Here is a 24,825-nt window from a genome sequence, read left to right as displayed (position 1 = left end):
TTCTGGCTACTATGAGAAATACTTCACTTTTCTGGGATAAATATTTACATTTGATTTATGTGTATTTTCTTAGGGAAATGTCTTGCAGAAGCAGAATTACTGCTTTGTACAGCCTCTGCACATCCCTGCATGTGGGCTGCCTGCAGTCTTCCTGAGAAGTTTGCTAAGCTAGGTCGCTTGAATTGAAAGAGTGCCCTCTGGTGACATCTGTATTTAGAGTTTGGAGTGTATGTAAAGAAACACTCCTGCTAGTCTGGACTTAAATATTCTTCCCAGCAAGGCTGGCACTTTATTCTGCACAGAAATGCTAGTGTGGCGTGTCTGAGGCAGGGGGAGAGCAGTTGTCTGCGAATGCACGTGGAAGATGTACAGCAGTTGCTTGGAGTCTGTTGGCCCCCTTGTGAAATACTCATAACTCGTAATTTATTTTGCCTGGATGTTGAGGAGCTGTGTTTGATTCCTCCCTCAGTTAGTGGAGGAAAAACAAACAAACACGCTCTTCACGAGGTTTTCCTGTTTACTGTCAGTTTTTTTCCTATAAAAATTGCCTTTGTTCAGAATTTTTGGGGAGATCTTTTCTGTTCCACACTGGACTTGCCGGTGACCATGTAGATCAAAAATCCCTGTTTAGATATTTTTTTTTGATCTTGGTGCAGCACAGCACCAGTGACCAAACATGAAGCTACAGGATGAACTTCTTAGCTTCAGCTAATTGTGTAAACTTTGATTTTAAACTCTTAAGACAGACTGAAGACTCCAGGAAAGCTAATGATCTACGTGTGCTAATGTTCTGCTTGACATACGTTTGAATATTAAAAGATTTGCATTGATAAAGACATGCCTCCATCTTAGTTTCTTCCTTATTTTCTTTTCATTGAGATTAGGGATTTATCTTTTCCTTTATACTTCCCTGGAGCTGAGTCATTTGGGCTCCTCCTTTCATTCAATAAATAAAGCTGAGCTGAAACCTGCTTGAAGGGTGGGGAGTGTAGTTGCATTTTGTCTAACTGTAAGACATCAAAGGCATGGTGTATTTCTGGTTTGAGTGTTGTTTTACAGCTCTTGGAAGGGGTAATGTTACAACAGATATTTAAAAATACTTTTTTAAAGTAAGAGGGCATTCATATTAATACCTTTACATTTAGATACCTGGAACTGCTGCAGTAGAAATCGTCCCTTAATATGTGTGCGTGGCTAGTATTTCTTGCACAATGAGAGCTTTGTGGGATCCACGTTTTGTTCATTTATGAACTCACCACCTCAGAAGAGCGCTGAAGCGAGACTTTAGTGTTACCATTGGGTATTTGAAGTAGGGGTTCCGTACGCTTAGGTCGCCGGGACGTGCAGATGTGTGGCTGCAACTCTTTTCTGGTACCGAGATCCTTAAGGGCCCTGCAGGACTCCGGGGGAACTGGCGTTAGAACCCCTCCTGTGGGCAAGCTGGTATCACCCTGTGTACTGCCAAGCAGAAAGGACATCTGGAGTCGGGTGAGGGTGGCTCAAAGCTCCTGAAGGGGAGGACACGCTCGGCAGCATGGCACCTTCTGAACATCAGAGCTGCTTGCCGTGACTCTTAGGTTGGCGTGGTGTAAGCGGGAGTCATTGAACCTGCTTGCTGGCTGAGCACAGCCGAGGGAGGGAGGGACTGCCTCCTGTCCCGTGTTTTCACTTTATAGGGGAGTTTAACGAGAAAAAACAACCCGTGAATTGAACCTTAGAGTACAACAGAAAATACGGTGAAATCTAGAGGGCCAGGGGTGAATACTTTGAAATAGAGTTTTCCTCAGTTGCATTTGGAGGTTTGTCGTGTTCGAGTGCAGTCATAGCTGGTCTTATCAAAGTTCCTTCAGGGCTTCCAGGTGGATTGTAGGCTGTCATACAGCACAAATGGTGTCTTCCTGGAGCCCATGGAGATCTCTTGAGAACGCTCTCAAAATCCTTGCTATACTATCTTTATTGTAAGTGCAGTTTTTCTGTGGCCATAACCTCATATAGGTTAGGATAGCCTCCGTGCTTCCTCTGTGCCTTTCCATGAGGACAGGATTCCTTTCTGCTTCTCACGTCCGTGTTGCCTTGCAGTCCCAACTACAAGAGTGACTGCACGGGTAAAACTGCAGGGCAGCAATGCTGGGAAGAAGAAGCTGTGCGCCTTGCAGACCCTGGCAGCTTTGCATTTATTTCTGTAGGGCTGTGCTCTGTCTCTTGGACTGTATCAGCCGCATCCACAAGTTGAAGGTTCCCGCTGCAGAAGATCTCAGGGTGTGCTGCAGCGTATCTCTACCCGAACATCGAGAAGCTGAGGAGCTGCTCTGTCCAAACATCAGGAAATACTCGTTAGTCTCACGTACGTGTGATCTTGGTGGTTTAAAAACCTGCTCGTTTCTCAGTTGTGAAGAGCAACCTCTTTTGTTAAAGCATCTATCGTGACAATTTGTGTGATACTGGATTTGAGAGAGCCATGCATCTGTTGCTGGTTGCTGTTAAATTGAAAGCCTATTTTTTTCTCCCTTTGAAGGAAGATAATGCTTGCAGTCCCCTAAAGTAGGATTTGTCTCGGTGCCAACTCTTAAGAATAGCTGTTCATTTTGTTTGAGGTGTAGGACTTGCGATCTTTGCCTATTTCAGATCATTTTTTGTGTGTATACATACAAACACGCTTAATAGGCAATGTAAGCTTCAGATGGCAGGGGAACTGGGAGAGGCGTGTGCCGGCTCTGTTTCCTTGGGTCTGTCTGGGGAGACTCTGTGTCTCCCCCATGGATCGTGGGTGCGACCGCAGCTGTTGATGTAGCCCACTGCTTCATCAGCATGTGGTTGAGATTTGAACATGGATTAGAACAAGCTGGCTGAAGCTCAATCCAGATAAAATATACATGATGATGTGGATGTAATTATCAGCCTTCCTAATTGAAGAGTGCATTTGCCATTAGGTGAAAGTGTTCATGCCCGCTGGTGACTCCAGTTGTTTCTAGCAATTGTACTGAAGCAGTCAAATCAGTTTTTTAAATCTTTGAGTAAAAAATGGAGACTTCCTAACCTGATTAGAGCTGACTAGCTTGGCTAGAAGCTGTCACTGCCCCTCTTGCCATTGTTTTCTAGATCGTTAAAGCAGTTCTCGGTGCAAGGAATGAAAAATAACTTGGGGGCTAAGCATGGGTCGGTTAAGGAAGAAAGAACAGCATGCTGGGGATAAACAGAAACTGCATGGAGTAAGAGTGATGGTTAGGCTTGCTGGTGTCCTCTGCTGAAAGGTGGTCACCCTGACAGGTAATTTCTGGGAGTTCTCCATTTACTTCATTATGCTGCCTGTACTGGATGTCCATCGGCTGTCTGAGAGCCAAAACGCTCAGAGGGGGAGACAAGAAATGCGCCATGCAGGGTGCAGAGAAGTTTGAGATGCTGCCTTTCATGTTGAATCTCCTTTTTTTAAAGCGATTTAGATGTTTGCAGCATCTGGTGCAGAACATCTTGTTTGCTTGGGAGTCAGTAGCACTGCTGCTTGGGGATATGTAGGTGTTATCTCTTTCTCCTAATGGAGCTGTGGTATTGCCTGCAATCAATTAAGTCTGAAGCGACCTAGGACTGGCTATTTAAGAGTCAAGTCTCTGACCAGTGTTGTAGTAGGATGGCATTAAAAGCTGTTTGATTTGAGCCTCCCTCATTATTCATTAAGGGACAGCTTTAAGCCTATGGAATTTGCTCTCCTCGTTGAGACTGACTCAGATTGATCATGTTGGGGAAAAAGAACATCGATCTTGTTTTAAAAGTTGAAGGTGTATTTCTTAGATAATGGTGGCTAGATAAAAACTGGCAGAGGTCCTGAGAAAGTGGTCTTAATGCAATTTGTAAATTAGATTGCTTTTATCACATTATTAAGGTGCACAGGGTTTGGGATAATTGCCTAACCTATAGCATTATATTTTCATTTAGGTTTGGAGGAAGCGTTACAATGGTACAGAGTTACTGGAGCTGGACCAATAAGTGAATAAATGGGGTTAGTACAAAGCACATGTTCTGCTCTGATAGAAGCTTCTCAGATTAACGTATGGGCAGACTGAAGCCTCCAATGAAAAGCTTGAAGTCTCAGTTCTCAAAGTTTTTCTTCATAAGCTTCATGTCTTAGTTTGTTGCATCTGAAGAGGCACGTAAGAGGCACAGGTGGACTTCTGACTTGCTAGTTTTATATAAACCTCAAACTTCTTATAACTCATGTTTTCAGTACACCTTATTGACAAGTTGCTAGTTGTCTGATCTTGCAATTGCTGCTGAGTTCTGTGACTTGATGATAAAGTTGGGGTCCTCCACGGTTGTAGCTAATTGAGATTGGTTTGTAATTGAAATTAGGTTTTGACCTCAGATGCTTTTTTCATTGACAACTTTTTTTTTTCTTGATGGCTCACTTCTCACACTGTCTGTTTTGGCAGAAATACTAGTAGGTTGAACTGTGTCAGGGAAGTTAATCAGCTAAGAAATTAATCTTTTTCTTCTCCCTTCCCTCCTCCAAGCTGTTTATTCTACAGCTGTACAAAATCTTGTGCTGCTGTCATGGCAGAGAAAGGAATGGAAAACAGTTATCAGGGGTAGAGACAGCTGGCAAATGCCAAATCAGAGTTCCCATAAACCAGCCGAAATCAGTAAGTGGATAGCTTGTCCCTTTGGTTATAGCTCAGCTTGTGGAGCATTTGTTCCTGCTGTTAGAGCACAAGCTGCATTCTATCCTGAATCCTTGTCTGGGTTTGCAAGTCTGGGGACTTGGGAAAAATCTCAGTTCTCTTCAGCTGTGTGAACTGAGGTTCTGTCGGATTCCGTGCAGAAACACCTGCGGCATTGCGGAATCTTTGCAATGTTTCTGAAAATCGCTTTGAAGTAGAGCTCAAGTTTACAATTGTTGCATCTTTTTCAGTAGGCTGGTGGAGTGTGTAGGGAATGCTGCTGGTGTTACTGGAAACCTGGTAACAGAGCCATCTATCCAATCAGCCGGAAACTAATCCCGAAGCCTTCAAAGTATTTTTGTGGTTTCCGAAAGCCTCTGGAATCAACTTACATGTTAAGTTGTAGGTGGGCATCTTGGATTTGAAAATGCACATAAATAGTTTGAAGTACTAAATCAATAAAATAAAAGATGGCCAACGATTTGGACTACTCTTTTTCCTATTAATGCATCACTGTTTTCTGCCGTCACTAATCAGTAACTCTAATATCATGAGGTGTATTGATAAAGCATATGCTTAGTGGTTGACTCATAGTCATTGTGTTTCCAGCCCTGCTTTGTCACAGAACTAACTTTCTCTGCGTGGTTAAAGGGCACCTGAACTCTGCTTCTGTTGATAGCAACTCCAGGCCACTCTGCCAATAGCCTCGTCTTTGATTACCAGCCAGTTTTTCCATTTGCTTAATTGGTAAGTACACCTGAGTAGTGGCAGCTCCTCCTTTTGTGGAAGCCATTATTCTATTTAGAATACTAGTCACATATTTTTACAGTGACCAATTGGATTTGGTATCAGTTGTCAGGCTTGTCGTTAAGTATCTTTGAATAATTGTGGTATGTTTCCTGGTCAAAATTGTATGGAAATGTGTGTTATTCCTTTCCAAAATGCCTGTTGGAACAAGATCAGTAGAATCTATTGAGTTCAGTCCTCCCTTACAGTTGAGGTGATCTGCAAGTACCTCCTGGAGATCAAAGTGCTAAATTACTGAACGATTAGGAAGATTTCTTCGTAGCTAACCACTAATCCTGTGTTCCTGAGAAGTGTGGATGTGGTGGACAGTGCGCAACCAGAAACGTGAGGTGTGTGTTAGGTTAGATAGAAGCCCAGTCCTTGCAGGCCTGCCTGAAGATAGGAGGAGGATGGACAGCAGCTGGGTATAAGGCTTTATTGTTATTTTCATAAACAATAATGCACGGGTGATGTCAGGTATGCGGTTTCAAATGAAACTGCTTTCTGTTCTATTTCTACAATAATAGCCAGTGTCCCTCTACAGTAGAAACTTTTTTGCTGTTTCCTGTTTGAAAAGTGCCTGGCTAACCATTCTTTGGTTGGTTGCCCTATCGATGATACATTATTCCTTCTAATCCTCTACATCCACACCCCAAATCTGAGTCTGTTTTGGATCGGTTTGGAACAGATTCTGCCAGACAACCCTTCGATAATGATTTCTGCTGTTCTTTGTGAAATGCCTCGCCGGAAGTGCTCTTCTCATTACTAGTGCATGGTAACTTTCTTTCTGATTCGCTCTAGTGTGTGCCTTTTCTAGTCCTGGTAATAGCAGATTTTAAATTCTGCTTTAAGCAAGCTTGTATTGTGGTAGGTTGGACAAGGTCTTCATTGCAGTGGTGCCAAATGTAACAGTACAAATTCAATCACAGTATGAAATTGAGATTCTTTGGTTATTTTTAATACCGTGTAATGCTGTTGTGTAGATTTCACTATGCTGGCAGGAAGTTTGTATTTGTGGAAATTGTGTAACTAGACTGACAATGTGTATTGCAGAGTTCAAAGTGTCTACCCAGAATACCTCGAAAGGAATTTGGAGAGGAAAGTGATGTTAACTGAATTGTAGTCAGGAGATCAAACAAACAAAAAAAAGTCAATGCTGTTTTTACTTGAGGCGGATGCCAGATGTACGATGTTGTATAAAGTTGAAGGCATATTAAAGAAGTGGAAAAACTACTTTTGCAAAAAACTACAGCATTTCTTTACCTTTGAAGAACAGCAGCTCTTCATACGCAGGTGGTGTGCTTTAGGACCTGCATGCAGACAGCTTCCTCAGTGCCTGCGTGTAATGGCTTGCCCTTGCACTTAATTAAGTTGCTGGCTTTTTTTAATGTGGATTCTGTCTGTGTAATGACTGAGCTCAAACTGCATTTCATGCTGTGACTTGTGTTTAATCCTGTTGAAAAATCAGCCTTTACTCTTCTCTGAAGCTGGCTTAGTGGCGGAGAAGTTTCTTCAGTAAGACCTAGTTCACGTTTCAGGGAAGGTAACCTAACTTCTCTCAGCAGAAGTATTCATATCAGTCTGTGTTTGAGCTAGTGTTCAGGGTCTGCAGTTTGCTGGTTTCGAACAATTTCTGGGTGTCTCTTATTAACAAGAGAACTGCTTTAGTTTCTTATCTTTTTGGTAACAAATGCTGTAGGACTAGGAGATGAGAAAGGACTACCCGTGTGCAAACAATGCGCGCACACCTGTAAAGAACATAGGATGGCATCGTGCCAGACACCCGGGGACACACCAAAAACGTTGGGGTTTGTCAGTGAAGCGGAGTGCCTTCGCTGGGGAGCTTAGGGACAAACCTGCAGAGCCTGTGGGTGTGGAGGCCATGCCATGTGCTCGCAGGGGGTGCTTCTTGCACGTCCACACTGTGACTTTTAAAGTAGGTGTGAGCTCTTCATCGAGTGCAGGCTTGCAGTAACAAAGGTGTATGCGTTCGTGATTTGGGGATGACTGTTTGGATGAGGAGTAATTCTTGATCTCGATTTCATAATTAATTAGATGATAAAAGCCTTAACTGAAAGTGTGTTGTTGGGACTAAACTTCTGTAAAGGATAACCTAGGAAAATGTGAAATCTGTTGTGATAGAAAAGTCATTTAATACAGACTTTATGTAGTAGCGATGTAATAATTCAGAGAGATTCCTTATGCTAAGTTAGATGGATGAATATAAAATCTGCTTGGCCAATGTCGATTGATATAGCTAAAAACAGAAGCTTGTTTGATAAAAACAGTGCAAGCATCTAATATGAAAAACTCTTGCTGAGCTGTTGCACCCTTATTTAACTCTCATTAAATCCCTTGTTTGTAAACAAAAGCATATTGTAGAAAAGCTGAAGGCTTGAAGTACTTATTTCAGCTGTACCTTTTCTGGGGGAAAAAAAAGCTAGTTTTTAAATGATTTTCTTAAAGTATTTAAATGATTTATTTAAAGTATCCATGGCTGTATGTATTCTTCTCATGCAGTGATAGTCTTAAGTGCAGAACCAGGATTGGGCAGTGATGAAGTTACCCTCCAGGAGGGATATCTCTCTGGGGAACAGGAAAGAAGACTTCTTTTGCTGATTTGGGGTGTGTTGGAGTCCGTGTAGCTGCTGGGTGACAGATTTCTGGGCTGGCACTGAACCTCACAGATGTCTTCGTGGTGGTACTTGTAGGGGTGAGGAGGGACTGACGATGAGGAGAAGCGATGGGCTTCGGCAGCTGAAGTTTTCTTGCCAGTCTCCCTCTTTCTCTGGTGTCTTCTTTCCCTGTTAGCTTCCACGTCGCTAATGGAATTGGACATCTCTTCTCCCTGGGGCACTAGGGTGTGGTGCTGGGATCTTATCATTAGGCCAGCTGCTCAGTAGTTCTTTGTGGCTTTCTCTACTTATGAATCTCCTAATATTGATTGAAGTGCTTTGCTTACAGGAAGAAAACTGCAGTGTTTTGGAACTCATAATTGGCATCTCTGCTAATGCGAAGAAGGCCAACATTTTCTAGTAACAATCCTCAAAAATCAGTAAATACATCTGGAAGAGACAGGGGAGCCTTTCCTCTGTTGGAGATGCTACTCACAAGTTACATTCCTCTTTTTGGGATGGGGCTGGCTTCAGCATGCTGCTGAGTCCCCGAGTGAGCTGCTGTGGAGTTGGCCCCGTGCCTGGTGATGGAGCAGTCGGTGGGAGGGCAGCCCTGCTGCCTGCGAGCCCCTCACACTGACAGCGGTTATCAGCCCCGCGCAGCTCTGCTGGGGAACCCTGCTCCGCTTTGCTGGAAAAAGTGAGTCTTGGGTCAGAAAGCTGTCTTGTAAATCGTTATATGGACACAGTGTTTAAACTGGTAGCTGTGTTTGTGCTCTTCTCACGAGGCTGCTTTTCCCCCATTGTCTCGGAGGTGGTGTGACTTCTTGCATCTCTTAGCTTTTAAGTGGTAAAGCTGTTGCCGGAGTATGCCACCGGCCAAAAACACCCTGACCTTATTGTGGCTAGCTGCTTGCTGAGTTGTTCTTCGGGAAGATACTGGCGGTGCCTTTGAGGTGGTTGCCTCTCATTTATGTTTCCATAACATTTGTGATGAAAATGAACCTTCCTGGCTTGGCAAGCTCAGTCTGAAACCGATTACAGGAATGGGGTATTTTCAAACTGCAGCCGAGGTACTGCCTTGGTCAGCCATTCTCTTAACAGGGAAGAGGCAACTTCCTTGCTGGTTGTACAAAATGGGAGAACGAATTGTTAGTTTGTATAAAGAAAAATAAGTTGATAATTCACTTGAACAGAAGAGACTGCAGATGGTGGTTCCCTAAAACGAATGATCTTGGCTTTAATAAATTGGGGTATTTCAGTGCTGTCTTGCAGTATTATTTGGAGCAGTAGAAAAATGTATCTGATATTTAGGCTTCTTATTTTTCTCACCAAATTATTTGTAGCTTGGATTTTTCTAAAATTTGAGATCTGCATGGGTAGGTCAGTTGAATCTTTCATGGTACTGATACCGTCAAGTGTTGTAGCATCACAGTATGAAACCTGGTCTCAAAGGTGGGGCATTTTCTGTGGTTTTCTTCCTATTCCAAGTGAATCTTGTGCGATATCAAAAATACTTGTTTTGACCAAGCTGTGCAGAATGTAGGACAGACCTCTTACAGCTCTCCTGCAAGAAGTTACTAGAGAATAGACAAGTTTACCTGGTAAACGTTTTAGGATGCGAGGATCTCTGCTTTCATCCAGCTGTGATTTCTAGAGGTCCGCACCACTCCTTTGTTTTAGCACTGTGCTGGTTTTGAGGATCCTAGGAAGAAAAGCAAAACACTTACTGATCAGTGTGCCAAGATCAGAGATTCCAGTTTTCAGTAGCAATTGAAGTAGCAGTTTCTAGTGTTTTTTTGTTGTTTGTTTGTTTTTTGAGGGTGTCAGTGTAAACCTTTTAAAGATACAGTTAATATCACTGAATGGTCACATAAGAATGGTGTTTGTTCTCTTATTTGTGACACCCTGCCACCTCAGGGTGTGAACTTCCATGAAATGTAGCATTCAAGATTTACTTTTTATCAGTTAGAAAGATTAACATAAAGATGAATGTAATTGTGGTCTTAGTTGAACAGCATGATTTCCTTAAGAATGAAGTGATACCTGCTGTAAAACAGGGTGTTTGCATTCAAAACACCATTCTTCTCCAAACCTGTACCAAAATTATATAGTCTACAGTCTCTCCTGTCATTACTCCTGGATCCAAGTTTTCAGCTTGCACATTTCTGTAATTGAATCAATTTTTAATGCCTGCATCCATTGATCTGGCAGAAATGGAGACAGCTGCACATCTTAACCTGAAGGATATGTTTGAGTAATAATTACCCAATCATCTACTGAATATTTCAAACTTCCAAGTGGAATTTGGACAGGGTGTCACTTGTGAACTTACTGAGCATGTAGTGCAGGAATAATCTTAAAAATCTTTCTTGATGGCCTGTATTGAAGGCATATGGGAATGCTGCTCTCGTGTGGGGTGAACGAGCTGGAAGTTGACTCTGAAATGCAGAAAAAACGTAAATCCAACGAATGCTGATACTTTGTCATCAGTTGTCATGTACTTAGAGGCATGTAAAAATTGTAGGAATTCCCATGCTGTGTGTGATCTGGAAGAAGATGCTTGTCTATCCCTTAGCTCAAGGGCCTACAATTTTTCCGTGCCTGGGAAGCCATGCAGGCCGATGAGGTTTGTGTGTGTGTGCATCTTGTGCCTTAACTTCTGTAACACCAGTAAAGTGTGTCCGGGTTTGGGTTCTGCTTTCCTCTTACATTCATCTTATCCAGTGTTGAGCAGAAGGGTGCTTGCTCCTTTAGCAGCTAATGATTTTTGCATTCCTTATTTGAAGCATGGCTCAAACAAAATAACGCCTCTGTACCTCCTTAGGAAGTATTTGGAGAAAATATTTGATTTCCTTTGTCCCTGGTTAGCTTAGAGTTGTCACACGCTGTGAAGAACTCCATCATTTTATTGTTCTCCTGCAGTTTCTTTTTTTCCCCTTGTTTTTTAATCAAGAATGTGAGGCTTGCCTTTCCTGCTAAGAGAGGTATACAAATGGTTTTGCTTAGTTGGATCCCATGCTTTGCCAGCTATGCTCTTCAAATTAGTGCTTGTGTTACGTCTTGATGTCTTTTTGATGTCTCCTGGAAAATGTTGTATTCTTCATCAATTACACAAGTTCTACAAACTATGTAGGTATTTATTATGTCATTCTTTCTCTAGAACAAATACTTTCATCAATAATGTAGGTAGATGGCTTAGAAATAGCTCCAGCAGGGCTCTCATTTATACTATCCATTTACCTGAAATTGCTCTTATTTTTTCTGGTGCTTCAATTATTGTCAGTGCACAAGCAATGAGATGGTTTTACCAGAACTTCACACTTTCAAGTAAGTTTGTCTGCTTTGAGTATCTAAAGAGACAAGATTTCCCTGCAACCTACTGTTTCTCTTTTGCTAACAAGGAAAAAAGTCTGATAACGTCTTATAACAATATATTGTCCTCCTTCATGAAAACGTCTCCTCTAAATGATTGCAATGGAAGTGAAGGCATGCTTGGTCCCCACTACCAGACAGTAACATGTGTTTTGGTTTGCTGAAATCCCCCATACACATGTGCATTATCTTGGATTTGCTGTTTCTCTATCATGTTTTATTTTTTTAGGCAGGTGCTTTGGTAGTCAGCAGTTACTGACTGGTCTTGGGTGAATAAAAGTATTTAGCATTCAGCTGGTGGTGGATGAGTCTGAACATGTCGCTTATCAGTTGCCTTACTTACTGAGGCTCTTCCGAAGAGAGTGAGGAAACGTGCAAAAGATCTGGCTGCTTGGATGGGTAAACAACTGCTCTGTTTTTTGCTTGTACAAGTTGGACAAACCGAGCTTGATACACTTCCACGAACAAACACGGGATGATGGTACAGGCAGAATTCACTGGCACAGACAGTAAATCCAGCTCCTTTCCCCAAATGCCTGTTGTATTTCCACCTCATATTCATCACACCAAGTACAGGTAATTGATAAGCTGGTAGGTTTTTTCCATTAGCACCATTTCTGTAGCAACTGTACACATTTCCATATAGATGCAAGATGGTAAAGGTGAAAAATTAAAGGGAAAATAGTTGAAATGCTGACATCACAAGTGCTAGTGATGAAGATTGCTCTCATCTCTCTGAAAGCTGGATTTTAAAGCAGACTGACATAGTGTGTCACGGCTTGACGGGAAAAAAAAGGTAAAATATTCTCAATAATGTTTTCTTCCTCATCGATGCCAGCGGTGGGTGTTCAGTGGGAGGGGTTTTGTCATTTTTCCCATAAACGTGAAATCTTTGCCTTTTTGTCCAGTCGTACAAAGGAAGCGTGCAGTTGAGGCAGGTGTGTGTGCCGGGTCTTGAGCTCTGTGGATTTGGCGGCTGTTACTCAGCAGCAGTTGGTCCTGCGTCATCTCTGGTTGCTGAAAAGCTCTCCCTAGGATGACTGCATCACGCTGCTTCTGGTTTGGCTGGTCACAATTCTGACTGCACCGCCTAACGTCTACAGAAGGTGACTCAGGGAGTTGCATGGATATTTGGGTTTTCTTTACGTGCATGCGTGATGTTCAGTTTTACGCAGCATTCAGTGTCTAGGTCCTCAGTTTCAGTTTTCATCGCTGACATCTGTGCACTTTTGGCGTGTGAGTTGTCGTGGCTGCTGGTGACAGCTCCTGTGGCCTACTGACAGTGACGAAGAGCTCCTGTTGGCAGTTGTCATCCGGTTTTCAGAACTTGCCTGCACGCTCCTGCAAAGAAAATTGTACTGAAATCATTTTCCAAACTGTTCTGTGAAGTACTTTAGTTCTCTTCTGAGACAAAGTATGCTACCCATGTGGGTCCGCTTGTAGATTATCATTTTCACGTTTCTTTTCTGCTGGAATTTTCGCTGTCGTCTTATTTAAAACTTTTTTTTTAAAGGCAAAAAACTTAAACCGAAGCATAAAAAAGGTGACTTCTAGAGAATTTTCAGGGGTTATGTTGTGGTATTGTTGCTGATGCACAGTCTACAATAATTCTTCCCTGTGGGGTGGTGTTTGTAAAGTCCAGAAACAAAACAGAAGCGTGCATCTGGATACTTCTGAAAAGGACAGGCTGTTGTGGATCCTGAAATTCGTGCTGGTGGCATTGAGGGCACTGCTGGTGCATGTTTAAGTACGATTCCTCTGTTCAGAGCATGGTGTCCATGGATGCATTCTTCCTTTGTTGCACTGATGCCATGCCTGTATATCTAACCCAAAACAAAAATATTTTGCAAACTGAACACCAGTTGATCCGCACGACATCAATCTTTTGCTATTCCTTTTGTTTGCAAACAAAATGGATTGCTACAAGGCCACGGAGTGGGAGTCTTGGAAAAGCGAGTCGTGGCAAGGTTGTCATCTTGTAGAACTGTGTAATTAGACTGTCTGGCTCTAGTTTAAATCATTCTATTTATTTTAGTTGCCCTCTTTGTACTTGTTCATGGAAACAAATGTCAGTAGCTGCTATCTTCCAAAAATGTCTCCAGGATATGATTTCTCCTGCCTTGTGTGTTTGGGAATTGTCTTCTGGTTCCTGAATGAACAAGCCTGGATTTCTTCAAACATTTGAAGAAATGTTTCTTAAACAGGCTAAACTATCACCAGGCTTGAATTTTGGAGGGGGAGATGGAAGAGGGAGAAACCTTAATATACTGCGTGTACTTTCTGTGCTTACACCATTTGGTTCCCTAATGCTTGTCCTCTGGGCGTATGTGAGGAAAAGCAAGCCACACATCGTAACTTAAGATGTTCAGTCTGTTCTAACAGCAGCTGTAAAATAATAGCGAAATCCAAAGGAATAAGACATTTCTCTGTGCAGTGTCCTTCCTAAAGAGCTACAAGCTGGAGTAGAGGCTGCTAGTGATCTCTGAAGCAAAAAAAACCTTTGGGAACCGGATAATCTGTAAGTAATTTTTGAACAGAAACTTGTTACGTTCTTACGCAGTAAAGTTATTTACTTAGTGAATGTGTGTTTTGTCTTACAAGTCCCAAACTCCACTGGACAGAGCTTTTTGTCAAACGAAAGCAGACCTCTTACAACCCCAGGCTGAACTCAAATAGCACGCTAAACACATGTTCACGTTTTTGGCTTACTCCATTTGTCGCTTGCAGTGGCTCTTCTCTTCTGTTCAATTCATGCGTGCACTGTGGGGAGGCCAGGCTCTGCTGCTGCTCGCAGCTGTGTACCGATGCTAGTGCACAAACGCGCTGCCTTGTGCCGTGTTATCTACCAGTTAACTCTCGGCTACCAGTCGGTTGTCTCCGCTGGGTATGGCTAGTTTTTGAACGGCAGAGGTCAGAACAGTAAGCATCTCCTCTCTGTGTGCAGTTCTTCTTAGAAAACTTTCAGCTGAACATTGTTGCAAGTTGATTACAGACAGAGCTGGTAGTTTTTTTGTACTAGAACTGGGTACCTGAGCAGTTTGTGTCCTGGAGAAAGAGATTCTCCTGGATCTGTGAGGCTTTCTTTATCTCATCTGAGGAAATTGAAGCTATGGGATGTACCAGCTCTTGAGAGTGGAAGAGGCAAGCATTGAGCACCGCAAAGAAGTCATCCTGATAGCTGGAAATTGAGTAAGATATGATTGAGACAGAGCCTTACTGTCTATTACCTTAATGTTATCTATGTCTTTTTATCTTACTCTTTTCTAGAGCTCAGAAGTATGAGATGCACAAAAGCAGCACTGTAACTTTGTTGTCCAGAATGTAAGCACACACGTGATGGTGAAAATGATTTATATAGGTAGTGTATGCTTAAAAAAGAATGAGAACCTCACTTGTTGTGAGAGAAAGGAATCTAAATTAAGGACCATATTTGAGCAAAGCATCATTTTGTACTTAAAACTTCATTGTAAAACCTAATAAAAAGATTTGTTCTTCTGCTTGTGGCTGTTCTGTAGATTTTGATTTCATCTGTTGGAGCTTAAACAGCTGATACTACCCTGACTGTTGTGCACCAGCTGCTTAGGGAAGGAGTGGGTGTGTGACACATCCAAGCAGCTGAGATGTATGAGAAGGAGCAAAGAGGTGCTTTGGGTCTGCAGCAGGACCATGTGAACCAGTGAAGGAAGGGCTCTGCATTACTGGGTGAGCTGCACTGCTCTCACAGGCACTGTGTAACACAATTTCTTCCAGGAACGAGTTTAGTATCGCTATGGCTTTGTTTGTTTTAATACTGTTTTCCAGAAACTGTTAAGAACCTGATTGCTGTATTCTGATTTTAAGCATAACTTTGCATTTATTCACACTCCTTTGGTTTGTCCTCCTGTTATTTACACATAGCAAGTATATCCTCCTGCAGCTTTCACTTCGTTAGCATAAGCAAGATGAGGTCTCCTTGTTTCCCCTACTATAATGGAGTCTTCCATCAACCTGGAAGCCCTTCCCTGCACATATTTGGGTTCAAGTCTTTTAAAAGCTGAATGACCGGAACTGCATGGAATAGAGCAGTCATTCTCTTATGAAACGCATCGGCTTTAGTATTTGTCTACAACTAACGCAAGCATTAGTCATTTCCAAATGATGTGCTGAGACTCGTACAAATTTTACAGGTATCATCCCAAATGATTCTTAAATGATTGAACTCTTTTCATTGTCCTGTCTACCAGATGCTTTATTCTTCCTGTATTATGTTGCTATCCTCTATTTCTCAGTTATATCATTCTCCCAGTATTTGTACTGGTGTTGCATATTGAATACCTGTTAGTAATCTCTTCCTAGTCTAATATTATGTTTGAAATTCTGCTCCTGTATCTCTGATTTTGTCATTTCGTTGTCTACATGCATGTCTTCTACTGGAGGCTTTTATCTCAGTCCTCACTAGTTGTGGCAGCTTATCAAGTGCTTTGTCAAGATTCATACATCTGACTGGAGACTTGTTAGTATGGGAAGTTTTACCTCTGGGATTTGAGCTTTTCAGTGATAAATTTCCTCCAGGAGCATGGAGTTATATTGAGTTGCTTGAGCTTTTATTTCATTTCTACTGTGAAAGTTTGTATTTTTATCATTTTGCTATCTTTTATTACCTCTTAATATCGTCATGCTTGCTGAACACTGAGTTAAAAAGTGTGTTTAAGGGACTTTCATTTTGTTCAACACTACGCACATAGTATCCCTATTCTTACTCTGCAGAAACCTTGCTTTTCTGGTTTTAGTGCTTCCAGCGTGATACTGAAGAATATACTTTGGTAGGTGCCGTTCAGTTTAACTTGAGAAAATCTTCTTTCAGTGTTGGATGTACATTCTTTGTTCTCTCCCCTATTCCATGCTGCCTTTCTGCTTAGTTGGGGGGCTTTTGTGCGTGGCATTCTTGTTTAGGTGTAGGGTGTGTGTTTTGTTTTGAAACAGTTATCTCTGCTTTTGCCTTTTACCAGTCACCCAGGAAGACGATAAGTTTTCTTGCTGTCTTCAGGCATATTTCCAGCTTTACCTGTGTTTATGTAGCTCCTGTGGACTTTGAGAGGTCTAACGGGAAGTAATAATGAGCAGTGGCTTCTGGGGCAAGAGGAGGTCATGCGTTTCTCTTGAAGTCAAGGGAGTTAAAAGCTTGGTGGGTCACTCAGACCGCCTTGGATTTTTCCCCTCTGCAGTATCTCTAATGTCTTGTTACTGCCATTCGGTCTCGTGCTGCTTCCAGAATCTTTCCTGTTGTGGAGCAGACAACATACAGCAAATAAGTGGGGTTTCTTCACTGTTAGGTAATATGTTCCCGTGCCAACACGGCCCTTACGTATGCAGGCCTTCTAGGCATACTGAGGTGCATGTGCACCAAACTGCAGGGAAGAACAGCATGCTCAGCCCTCCACCCGATGGCAGGTGGTGCGAGTTCTGGTATACCATGGTGACCGTCATGCCTGTGTGCCAGCGTACTTTGTCTTCCTTACGCAACCCTCCCCAGTGCCTGCGTGCCCCTAGGCTGACTTGAACCACTTCCAAGCAGAGCGAGCTTGGGTGTGCAGCAGCTTGTGTGCAGCTGGGGTCACGCAGCACCACCGTACAGCACAGCATCGGGAACTTGTAGCTGCCGGCTTGGTACGAACCCGCAAGAGGTGCACTGGGCATGCAAGGCGTTCATGCTGCGGGTTGGGGCAGCTGGATTCTCTGCATCGCTTCCTGGTCCTGTGCAACCCCAGTGAGTGACAGCTTCTGTACGGTGATCTGGTGGGAACTGTGATCTGTGTTCCTCTCAACAAAGGAAAGACTAAAAGGTATTTCACAAATGCGTACTTCGTAAAGATCAAGGCAAAAGTATTGGCATTAAAATAGCAGTATCTTAACTGTCGCATATTTTTACTGTTGGATTTCTGTTGGTTGGGCTGTTTGTGACCTAGCAAAGAGTTTTATTTCAAATTGCTGCACGGGAGTTGGGGGAGAACTCAGGAACTAAACACCTAAAACCACAAGCACGTCTAGGTGTTCATGTAAGGTGGAAATTTGTGTGCAGAAGACGTAATTGCTTGTACCTACGTATGGTAAAAAGTTAACTAATTGGTGCTCTCTGTATTTATCAAGTTCTAATCAGAAGGGTGGTGAGGCATCCAAGCTGCAGAAGTGGTTCCACAAAGTGATTCCAGACAGAAGGATGCAACTTGGCACACAGGAGATGAACGCTTCTGTCTTGTTCTCAGTGGTTAAAATTACTGTTAATTTACAAAGTGCCAAGCAATGCTGGAAATAAAAACAATCCAATTCTTGCTAAGAATCTGAAGGCTCAGATCCAGAATTGGAATTCAGTCAGTGGCTGCAAGGTTTCATTGAAGCATCTTGAGGGCATGGTATGGAATAGCTAAATCTAGTTAGGCTGTGATATGTGTATGGGAAATAGAAAACTGCAAAGCCCAATATGCTTCTGTTCCTTGTTTTCTGTTCCTAGCTTTTTTTTTTCCTGTAGTTTTTATCAAAATACCAATGAGTTTCCATGAGCTCAGGAGCTTGATTGCATCTTGAACAGGTCTTTCGGTCTTACAGTTCTCCGGTACCAAGTCCTTGGTAGTGGCTTTGCACTCTTAGTTGATTGTAATCCATGCAGGCACTTCTTTATTTCATTGGGATTAGTGAACAAAAGAAATGACATTTTGTACAGACATTATGAATAATAGCAAAGAGGAAGTTGGTCATCATAACTCTTGAGCTGTTCACTAAATCACACTGGCTATGCTTCCTCAAAGCTCTTCACGGTTCTGGATGTTGACCTTAGCAGGCATTTTTAATGTAATTTTAGGGTCAAATTTTAAAATGCCGTTTACACAGTGTGTTTAGCAAAGCATACTATGCAAAGTACTGTTAGAATTTGACCGATGCTGAGACAAGAATATCCCTGGATTCTGCACTGGAAAGGATTTGAGCTCAGGTGTCCTATTGGGCATCTTCCTGTGATGGAATGGTCCCTGTTGTGGTTTAACCCGGCTGGCAGCTAAACACCACACAGCCATTCGCTCACCCTCCCCCCTCCCTCTCTGGGATGGGGGAGAGAAACTGGAAAGTGAAGCCGGTGAGTTGAGATAAAGACAGTTTATTAAGACAGGAATATAATAATAACAATAATAATAATAATAGTGATAATGATAATAGTATTAATAATAATAATGTATAAGAAACAAGTGATGCACAATGCAATTGCTCACCACCCGCTGACCGATGCCCAGCCTATCCCCGAGCAGCCGGCCCCCCCACCCCGGCCAGCCACCCCTATATATTGTTTAGCATGATGCCAGATGGTATGGAATACCCCTTTGGCCAGTTTGGGTCAGCTGTCCTGGGTCTGTCCCCTCCCAGCTCCTGCTGCACCCCCAGCCTGCTCGCTGGCAGGACAGAGCGAGAAGCCGAAAAGTCCTTGGCCTGGTGTAAGCACTGCTCTGCAACAATTAAAACATCAGCATGTTATCAGCGCTCTTCTCATCCTAATCCAAAACATAGCACCCTACCAGCTACTATGAGGGAAAATTAACTCTGTCCTAACTGGAACCAGGACAGTCCCCAAATACTGCCTTGGGTGCAGGAAAACTGAAAGCTCTGCCTGCTTAGTCTGGACATTTTTGTTCTTTGCATATGACAAATCTTTTTTCAGTATTTTTGGATTGCTTTTTACTATATGGCATACATGGCATGAAGAGGTAGGAAGGTCCTGCCTAGGGCATCCAACAGCCCAGCTTTCAAACTGGCTTAAATGCACGTCTCATATTTCATGCTACCTATAAAACTTTCAGTTCCACGTTAATGAATGCCTTTGTGTTCAGAAAGGCATTTAAACTGAAGAGGAGAAAAACTGAAAGTTCAATTTAATGTAATTCGGTTTTTCTAATCGGATATACTGGGCACACTCTGACAACAGTGACACCCACTGCTGCAGAGTGGCAGCAGTTGTTTGTTTCACACTGGTGTCAATCACTTTCTGCTAGTGCTGTTCATTGCTTATTGTGGTGGTGAGCAGAAGGGTGCATACCAACCAAAACACTTGATTATTCCACTGCTAGGATTTTTATTTGCCTTGAATGAGATACCGACCAAAACTGTTGTCACAGCTCTTTATCGTTATGGAAAGAGCATGGTGCTCTCAGATTCAGTATAGCTTTTCTAAGCACGCTTTGCTGATGTTGTGAGTTCTGGAACTTTGCAGTCGGTAAATGCTGGTTTCTAGCAGCTCAGAGCTAATTCTGCCCCTCTATGTATTCACAGAGTGAGAAGAGGTATTTAAATGTATTCAAAGGTAATGTCGTAAGGTAGCAATGGACACAAGATTGCACGGACACCTTTTGATGATAGAGCCTAGTTGGCAAATGTTTTATTTTTGTTATCCCAGTCTCTTTTTAATGCAGGGGTTTCTAAGTGATTTTCTTATTTAAATTTTTTTTATATACTTACGCACCTCATGGGTTCTAGCACTCCTGCGGGAGTCTCGAAATCTGAGCTTCAACGTATTCTTATTACACAAACCACAAGAGGAGTTTCAGTAGCAGGAGACAAGATGGGCCACTGAATCCAGTGCTGGCTGTGACTTGGTGAGTCTGGCCCAGCGCAGGACAGCAGGAGGAAGGCAAGCTGGCTGCTGGAGCTGAGTGCTCTGTCTGGGCATGAGGTATGTTTTCTGTTCCTGCATCCCCTGCAGATGAAGGAGCTTGAGGCGGAGAGGGAAACATAATCCACTGTCCGACCTAGCTTGGGGTAGCTGGGGCAACTGTGAAGAGGGAAAAGAAATCTTCCTAAAGTGCATATGGTTGCTCTCTGCATGCCTCCCTGGTGGCATTTGTCGTTACGGTGTTTGACTTCAACCATGCTCGATTAGGAGAGACAGTTCCTACAGACTTCAACGTAAGCAGTAACTGCATAGAAAAGCAGAACAGATCAGTGTGCACCGCCGCTGTATCCTCTGGCTGTCCACTGGAAAGGCTCCCTTCTCGTTTCCATGCTTCCCTGTTGTGTTTGCCCTGCTGGTAGGTGGATGCAGGCGGTGCTGTGCTAAGTGCTTGTCCATCTGGTGCTCAGGGTGGGTGGGCAGGCACAAACAAAACTCTTAACAGCTTAGGATACCGACAGGAAGCGGGAGGTGTCGCCTGAGAACGCTGCATTAGGAAATGGGGGGGGAGAAAGGCTGTGAGGGCCGGTCTGAGCCTGTGAGTTGTGTGAGATTGATCATCGGGAAACTGGGCTTCAGCCCTGCTGCTGCTGAAGGAATTAGTTCTCTTCCTTGTCTCAAGCTGCTCTGCCAACCCTTCTATAGCTTCTTCTGTAGCCTTCTATAATATGCAGTTTCTTTAAAAGTACCAGTTATGCTGTGTCATAACAAAAGCAGATAGCGTGCTCCAACTCCATTCACAGAACAAACAAAATTTGTTTTGTTCTGGCTGAGGGAGCTGGAGTTATTCAGCCTGGAGAAGGGAGGCTCCAGGGAGACCTCCCAGCGGCCTGGAGGGGGCTGCAGGGAACCTGGGGAGGGACTCTGTCAGGGAACCTAGAGATAAGACTAGGGGGAATGGCTTTAAACTATAAGTGGGTAGGTTTAGATTAGATGTAAGGAGGAAATTCTTCACTGTGAGGGTGATGGGGCCCTGGCACAGGCTGCCCAGAGGAGCTGTGGCCGCCCCATCCCTGGCAGTGCCCAAGGCCAGGCTGGATGGGGCTGGGGGCAGCCTGGGCTGGTGGGAGGGGTCCCTGCCTGTGGCAGGAGAGGTGGAACTGGGTGGGCTTGAAGGTCCCTTCCAACCCAGGCCATTCCGAGGTTCTGTGATTCCATGAAAAGTTCGCTTTCACTTTTCTTTGGTTAGAAACACTTCTCCCCAGTTCTTTTTTACCCCCAGGGAAAGGGAACAGAGGATGTATCTGTGAGACAAGGGTGTAGCCCTTTGCTGAAGATTGGGTTTGTATGATATATTTATAGGCTGTGTAGTATGATGATGTTGTGCAAACTGTCAATTTTCCTTATAATGAGTGATTAAAAACATGAGTTGAAGGTTAGTTTTTCAGTAGAGAATAAGATTAAGTTGGGACAACAGTACTGTTTTGGACATGTGGAGAGCCTGAAAGTGATTTTGGAGAACTCATATCTCTGTCCTCTGCTGTCACTGGATAAAAGAAAATTATGGAGTGTTAGAAACCATTTCTTTGCTTTTCTGTTCAGTAATGAAAAGGGTGTGGGAAAGAAGCATGGGGGAGCTAGAACTATGCCATGTGAGATGGCCTGACAGGTAAGTCAGATAGGAAAGGAAAACGGTGACTAAAACAGTTTGCAAGCCAAAGAGGAGTTTTTTTTTTTCCCCTTTCTTATGGACTGCACTTAGAATTTAGCTGGTATTTTTAATGGAGGTAACATAATCTTAATTACAGCGTATGGGCTGGGAGTATAACGTTAGAGCGGCGTGTAGTGTTTTGTGTTGTGAATGAGATCAGCCCCATCCAAATTTCTTAAACAAAACCCAAGACCCTAGTGTGTGTGTGTGGCTGTTCTGAGCTGTGGAAGTGTAGCACAGTGTAGGTCAGACAAGGACTACCGCTATCCAAAAATACCTAGCAGCTGTAGTGGTTGGCTGGAATTCGCGATTGGTTCTCTGTTTCAGTTGACCTCCTTTGTGTATTGCATTCTTACAATGACATTTTAAAGTTACTGCTTTTATTTTATTATTTAAATATTGCAGCTTCTTGCCTTCCAGGCTTGTTTGTCTGATATAGCTGTTTTGTCGCACTTGGAGACAGAGGTTTTCAGATGATTTTATTTGTTTCGTGATGTAGCGGTCTTAAATATGTGATGCAGTAATACTTTTTTTTGTCATACCATATTGCTTAGCTACCTGTCACTTAACTTTGCCGTTTATTTGCAGCCTGTGTAATAGTTCTGGAGTCAAACTACAAACCCAAAGTGAATTTCATAAATAAATTCAGGAGCAGTCACTCAATATGAACATACACCTATGAAAACTGATGTGTAATCTTTCGCACACTAGAGGGCACTAGCATCTCATGAAATTTAAGCCCAAGCCAATTTTTGTTCTGTCTGTTACACTTATATATTGTGTAGTCTTACTCTTTTTGTGTAGTGTATGCCACAGACTTGCATTTCTTCACGGCCTTTTCTCTGGAGAAATGAAAACTAAAAGTATCCTTGCAAGGATGCATCAGAAGTTAGTGTGTGGGATTTTCCTGTGTGCATGCACGGTTTTTTTTTCCCAATCGATAGTTTGGGTAGCTTGTGGACAAAAAGGTAAATTCCATTTGTATTCTTAAATTATGATATTATTATTGTGATAATTTTTGGTTAAAGCTGATGAATAGGTGTTTAAGATAAGGAATCATTGGATAAATTCTTAGAGAAGCAGAATAGTAGAGTTAACATCTGTAGTATACTTTTATAAAGCTTGTTATCAAAGGAAAAGAATCATACATGAACTGTGCTGCAGGCCAAGCTTTGTTGGGGTTAATGCATACGTTTACATGTTGATACCTCGTACATAGAGTATAGCAAAGAATATGAAGGCCTATCCTAGCAGTGAGAATCTGATTGCCATGGAACCTTCAGTTGTTCCTTACACATTAAGCAGGTAATTGTGGAATATGCATCTGAGGCTACAGCACATTGAGGTCCAAACATTTTGGGAGTTCATTCTCTTTATTTTTTTTTTCCCAATGTTGCATCTTGTTTAAAACACTTGAACAAACTCTCTTCTGATCGACTTCTTGTTCTCGTAGGAATGATCATTCAGTTGCCTTGGAGATGATCCTTCTGCTGTAAATGTAGGGACGAGGACTAATGGTGTGGGCAGTATGGATCTAATGAACGGGCAGTCAAGCAGTGTTAATATTGCAGCTACTGCTTCAGAGGTAAGGATTGTAAAACTCAATAGGTACTGAAAATCATAAATACTCAGTTCTTTAAATGCACCAAAAAGTAATCTTTTCTTTTAACAGGTCTGGCACAGGAAATTCATGTTTAAATGGATGTATTGGTTTTATGTGCCCCAGTTTAGATGTGAATAGAGTTCTGACCTTTGTATACCAACAGAAAGCATGAACTAGCATTTACAGCCTTGCCATAGCCAGTAACTGCCTTTTTTGTGCTCTCTTCCATCACATCTAGACAAGGAAGCTTTTCTTTTCAAGTTTTAACAATAATAGATGCTCTTAATGCACTAAGCTGGGCTGGCAAGGCCTGTGGGAAATGTTCTTGCCTTTGACAGGTAGTGTGTGTGTGTTGGGGCAGTCTGACAGTGATTTTTCGTATTTTGAAGTTAATGTAATTTTCCATTTGCTACCTACTTATTGAGTGAGTGGGGGGGTGGTAAGTATCAGAGGGTTTTGAGGTTTTTTTTGCCAGTGAGGATCTGTTTGAGAGTCTTAGCACTGATAGAGGGCTTGCAAGATCTGTTTTTTCAAAACTCTTGCAAATCACTCCCTCCTTATTGTTATTGTAAGTATTGTTTTTTAATGCCTTGTATTATTGGAATGAAGGGAACTTAAAATCAGCCCTCAGTGTATTATGAGTAATATTTCCAGATGCACTGTTTCTCTTTAGGGTGGCATGCCTTGGCTTGTACAGATGTACAATAAAAGAACCAAAGCTTTCTGCTTTGAAAGACAGTTACTTTATTGCTGATGAATATTTTTAGTGTTTTTGTCAAATTGCAAATGTGTTTTTACCATAGTAGACTTCATTCTTTTTCCCCTTTTTTTATTTAAAAGACAACGTTCATGAACACTGCAAATGAGAGTGATACAAGCCACAAAGTCCTGAAAAAGGTTGCTTCCTTGAAAGAATATTTGAACCTTAAAGATGTTCATTTCATATGTGTTTTACAGATCTGTTTTAATAGTAGGGCTGCATGCGTGCTATGCACTTGCACATGTGTATGGGAGTGGAAAGTAGTCCAAACAAGGTGAAAGGAAAAGTGTTGTGTGATCGAAAAGAATCAAATAATCTCCACCAATTTCTCAAGTATTGTAATTCCCTTATTATGAATTGTTGAATGGCCACTGGTTGGCATGTAACTGAAAAGATTTCGTAGAGTAAAGCTCTCATTTTACTCAACAGGATAGTCTTGACTGTTTACATGTTGTCTGATAAAAAATTAAGTAAAATACATTTAAAATGTTGGGATTAGGAGTGTAATAAAGTTTGGCAATGTTACATAAATCTGCTTTCATCAGGTGTGGGTTTTTTTTTTTTTTACTAACTGGGAAATGTTTCTGAAAATGTAGTACAATGGTTACTGAAAACACGCATCTGATATGGAGTTTTCGGTGATGTTTCCAAAGCCAGGTTTTTCAGAGAGATGGTACTGTCAAAAGAAGCTCACTAA

At 42.4% G+C, this 24,825-nt stretch overlaps 1 protein-coding gene across 9 annotated transcripts in view; it reads left to right on the top strand.

Moving 5' to 3' along the window:
• RALGPS2 (Ral GEF with PH domain and SH3 binding motif 2) overlaps positions 1-24,825 on the top strand; it is a 144,460-nt gene that overhangs the window by 24,235 nt on the left and 95,400 nt on the right. For 4 of the 9 annotated variants that reach the window (XM_048073382.2, XM_067001492.1, XM_048073386.2 and 1 more), the window contains one exon: positions 23,219-23,350. In XM_048073382.2, the coding sequence (XP_047929339.1) occupies positions 23,294-23,350 (57 nt within the window). In that variant the 5' untranslated portion in view covers positions 23,219-23,293. Of the gene's footprint in view, positions 1-2,186; positions 2,345-3,930; positions 3,995-5,374; positions 5,400-15,105; positions 15,131-17,226; positions 17,251-23,218; positions 23,351-24,825 lie in introns of those variants that run through there. The other 5 variants (XM_067001490.1, XM_048073383.2, XM_067001491.1 and 2 more) reach the window with 5 other exon arrangements.

The sequence above is a fragment of the Anser cygnoides genome, chromosome 8 (genome assembly GCF_040182565.1).
Source record: "Anser cygnoides isolate HZ-2024a breed goose chromosome 8, Taihu_goose_T2T_genome, whole genome shotgun sequence".
NCBI classification, from domain to species: domain Eukaryota; kingdom Metazoa; phylum Chordata; class Aves; order Anseriformes; family Anatidae; genus Anser; species Anser cygnoides.
This window is presented reverse-complemented; position numbering and strand designations above follow the sequence as displayed.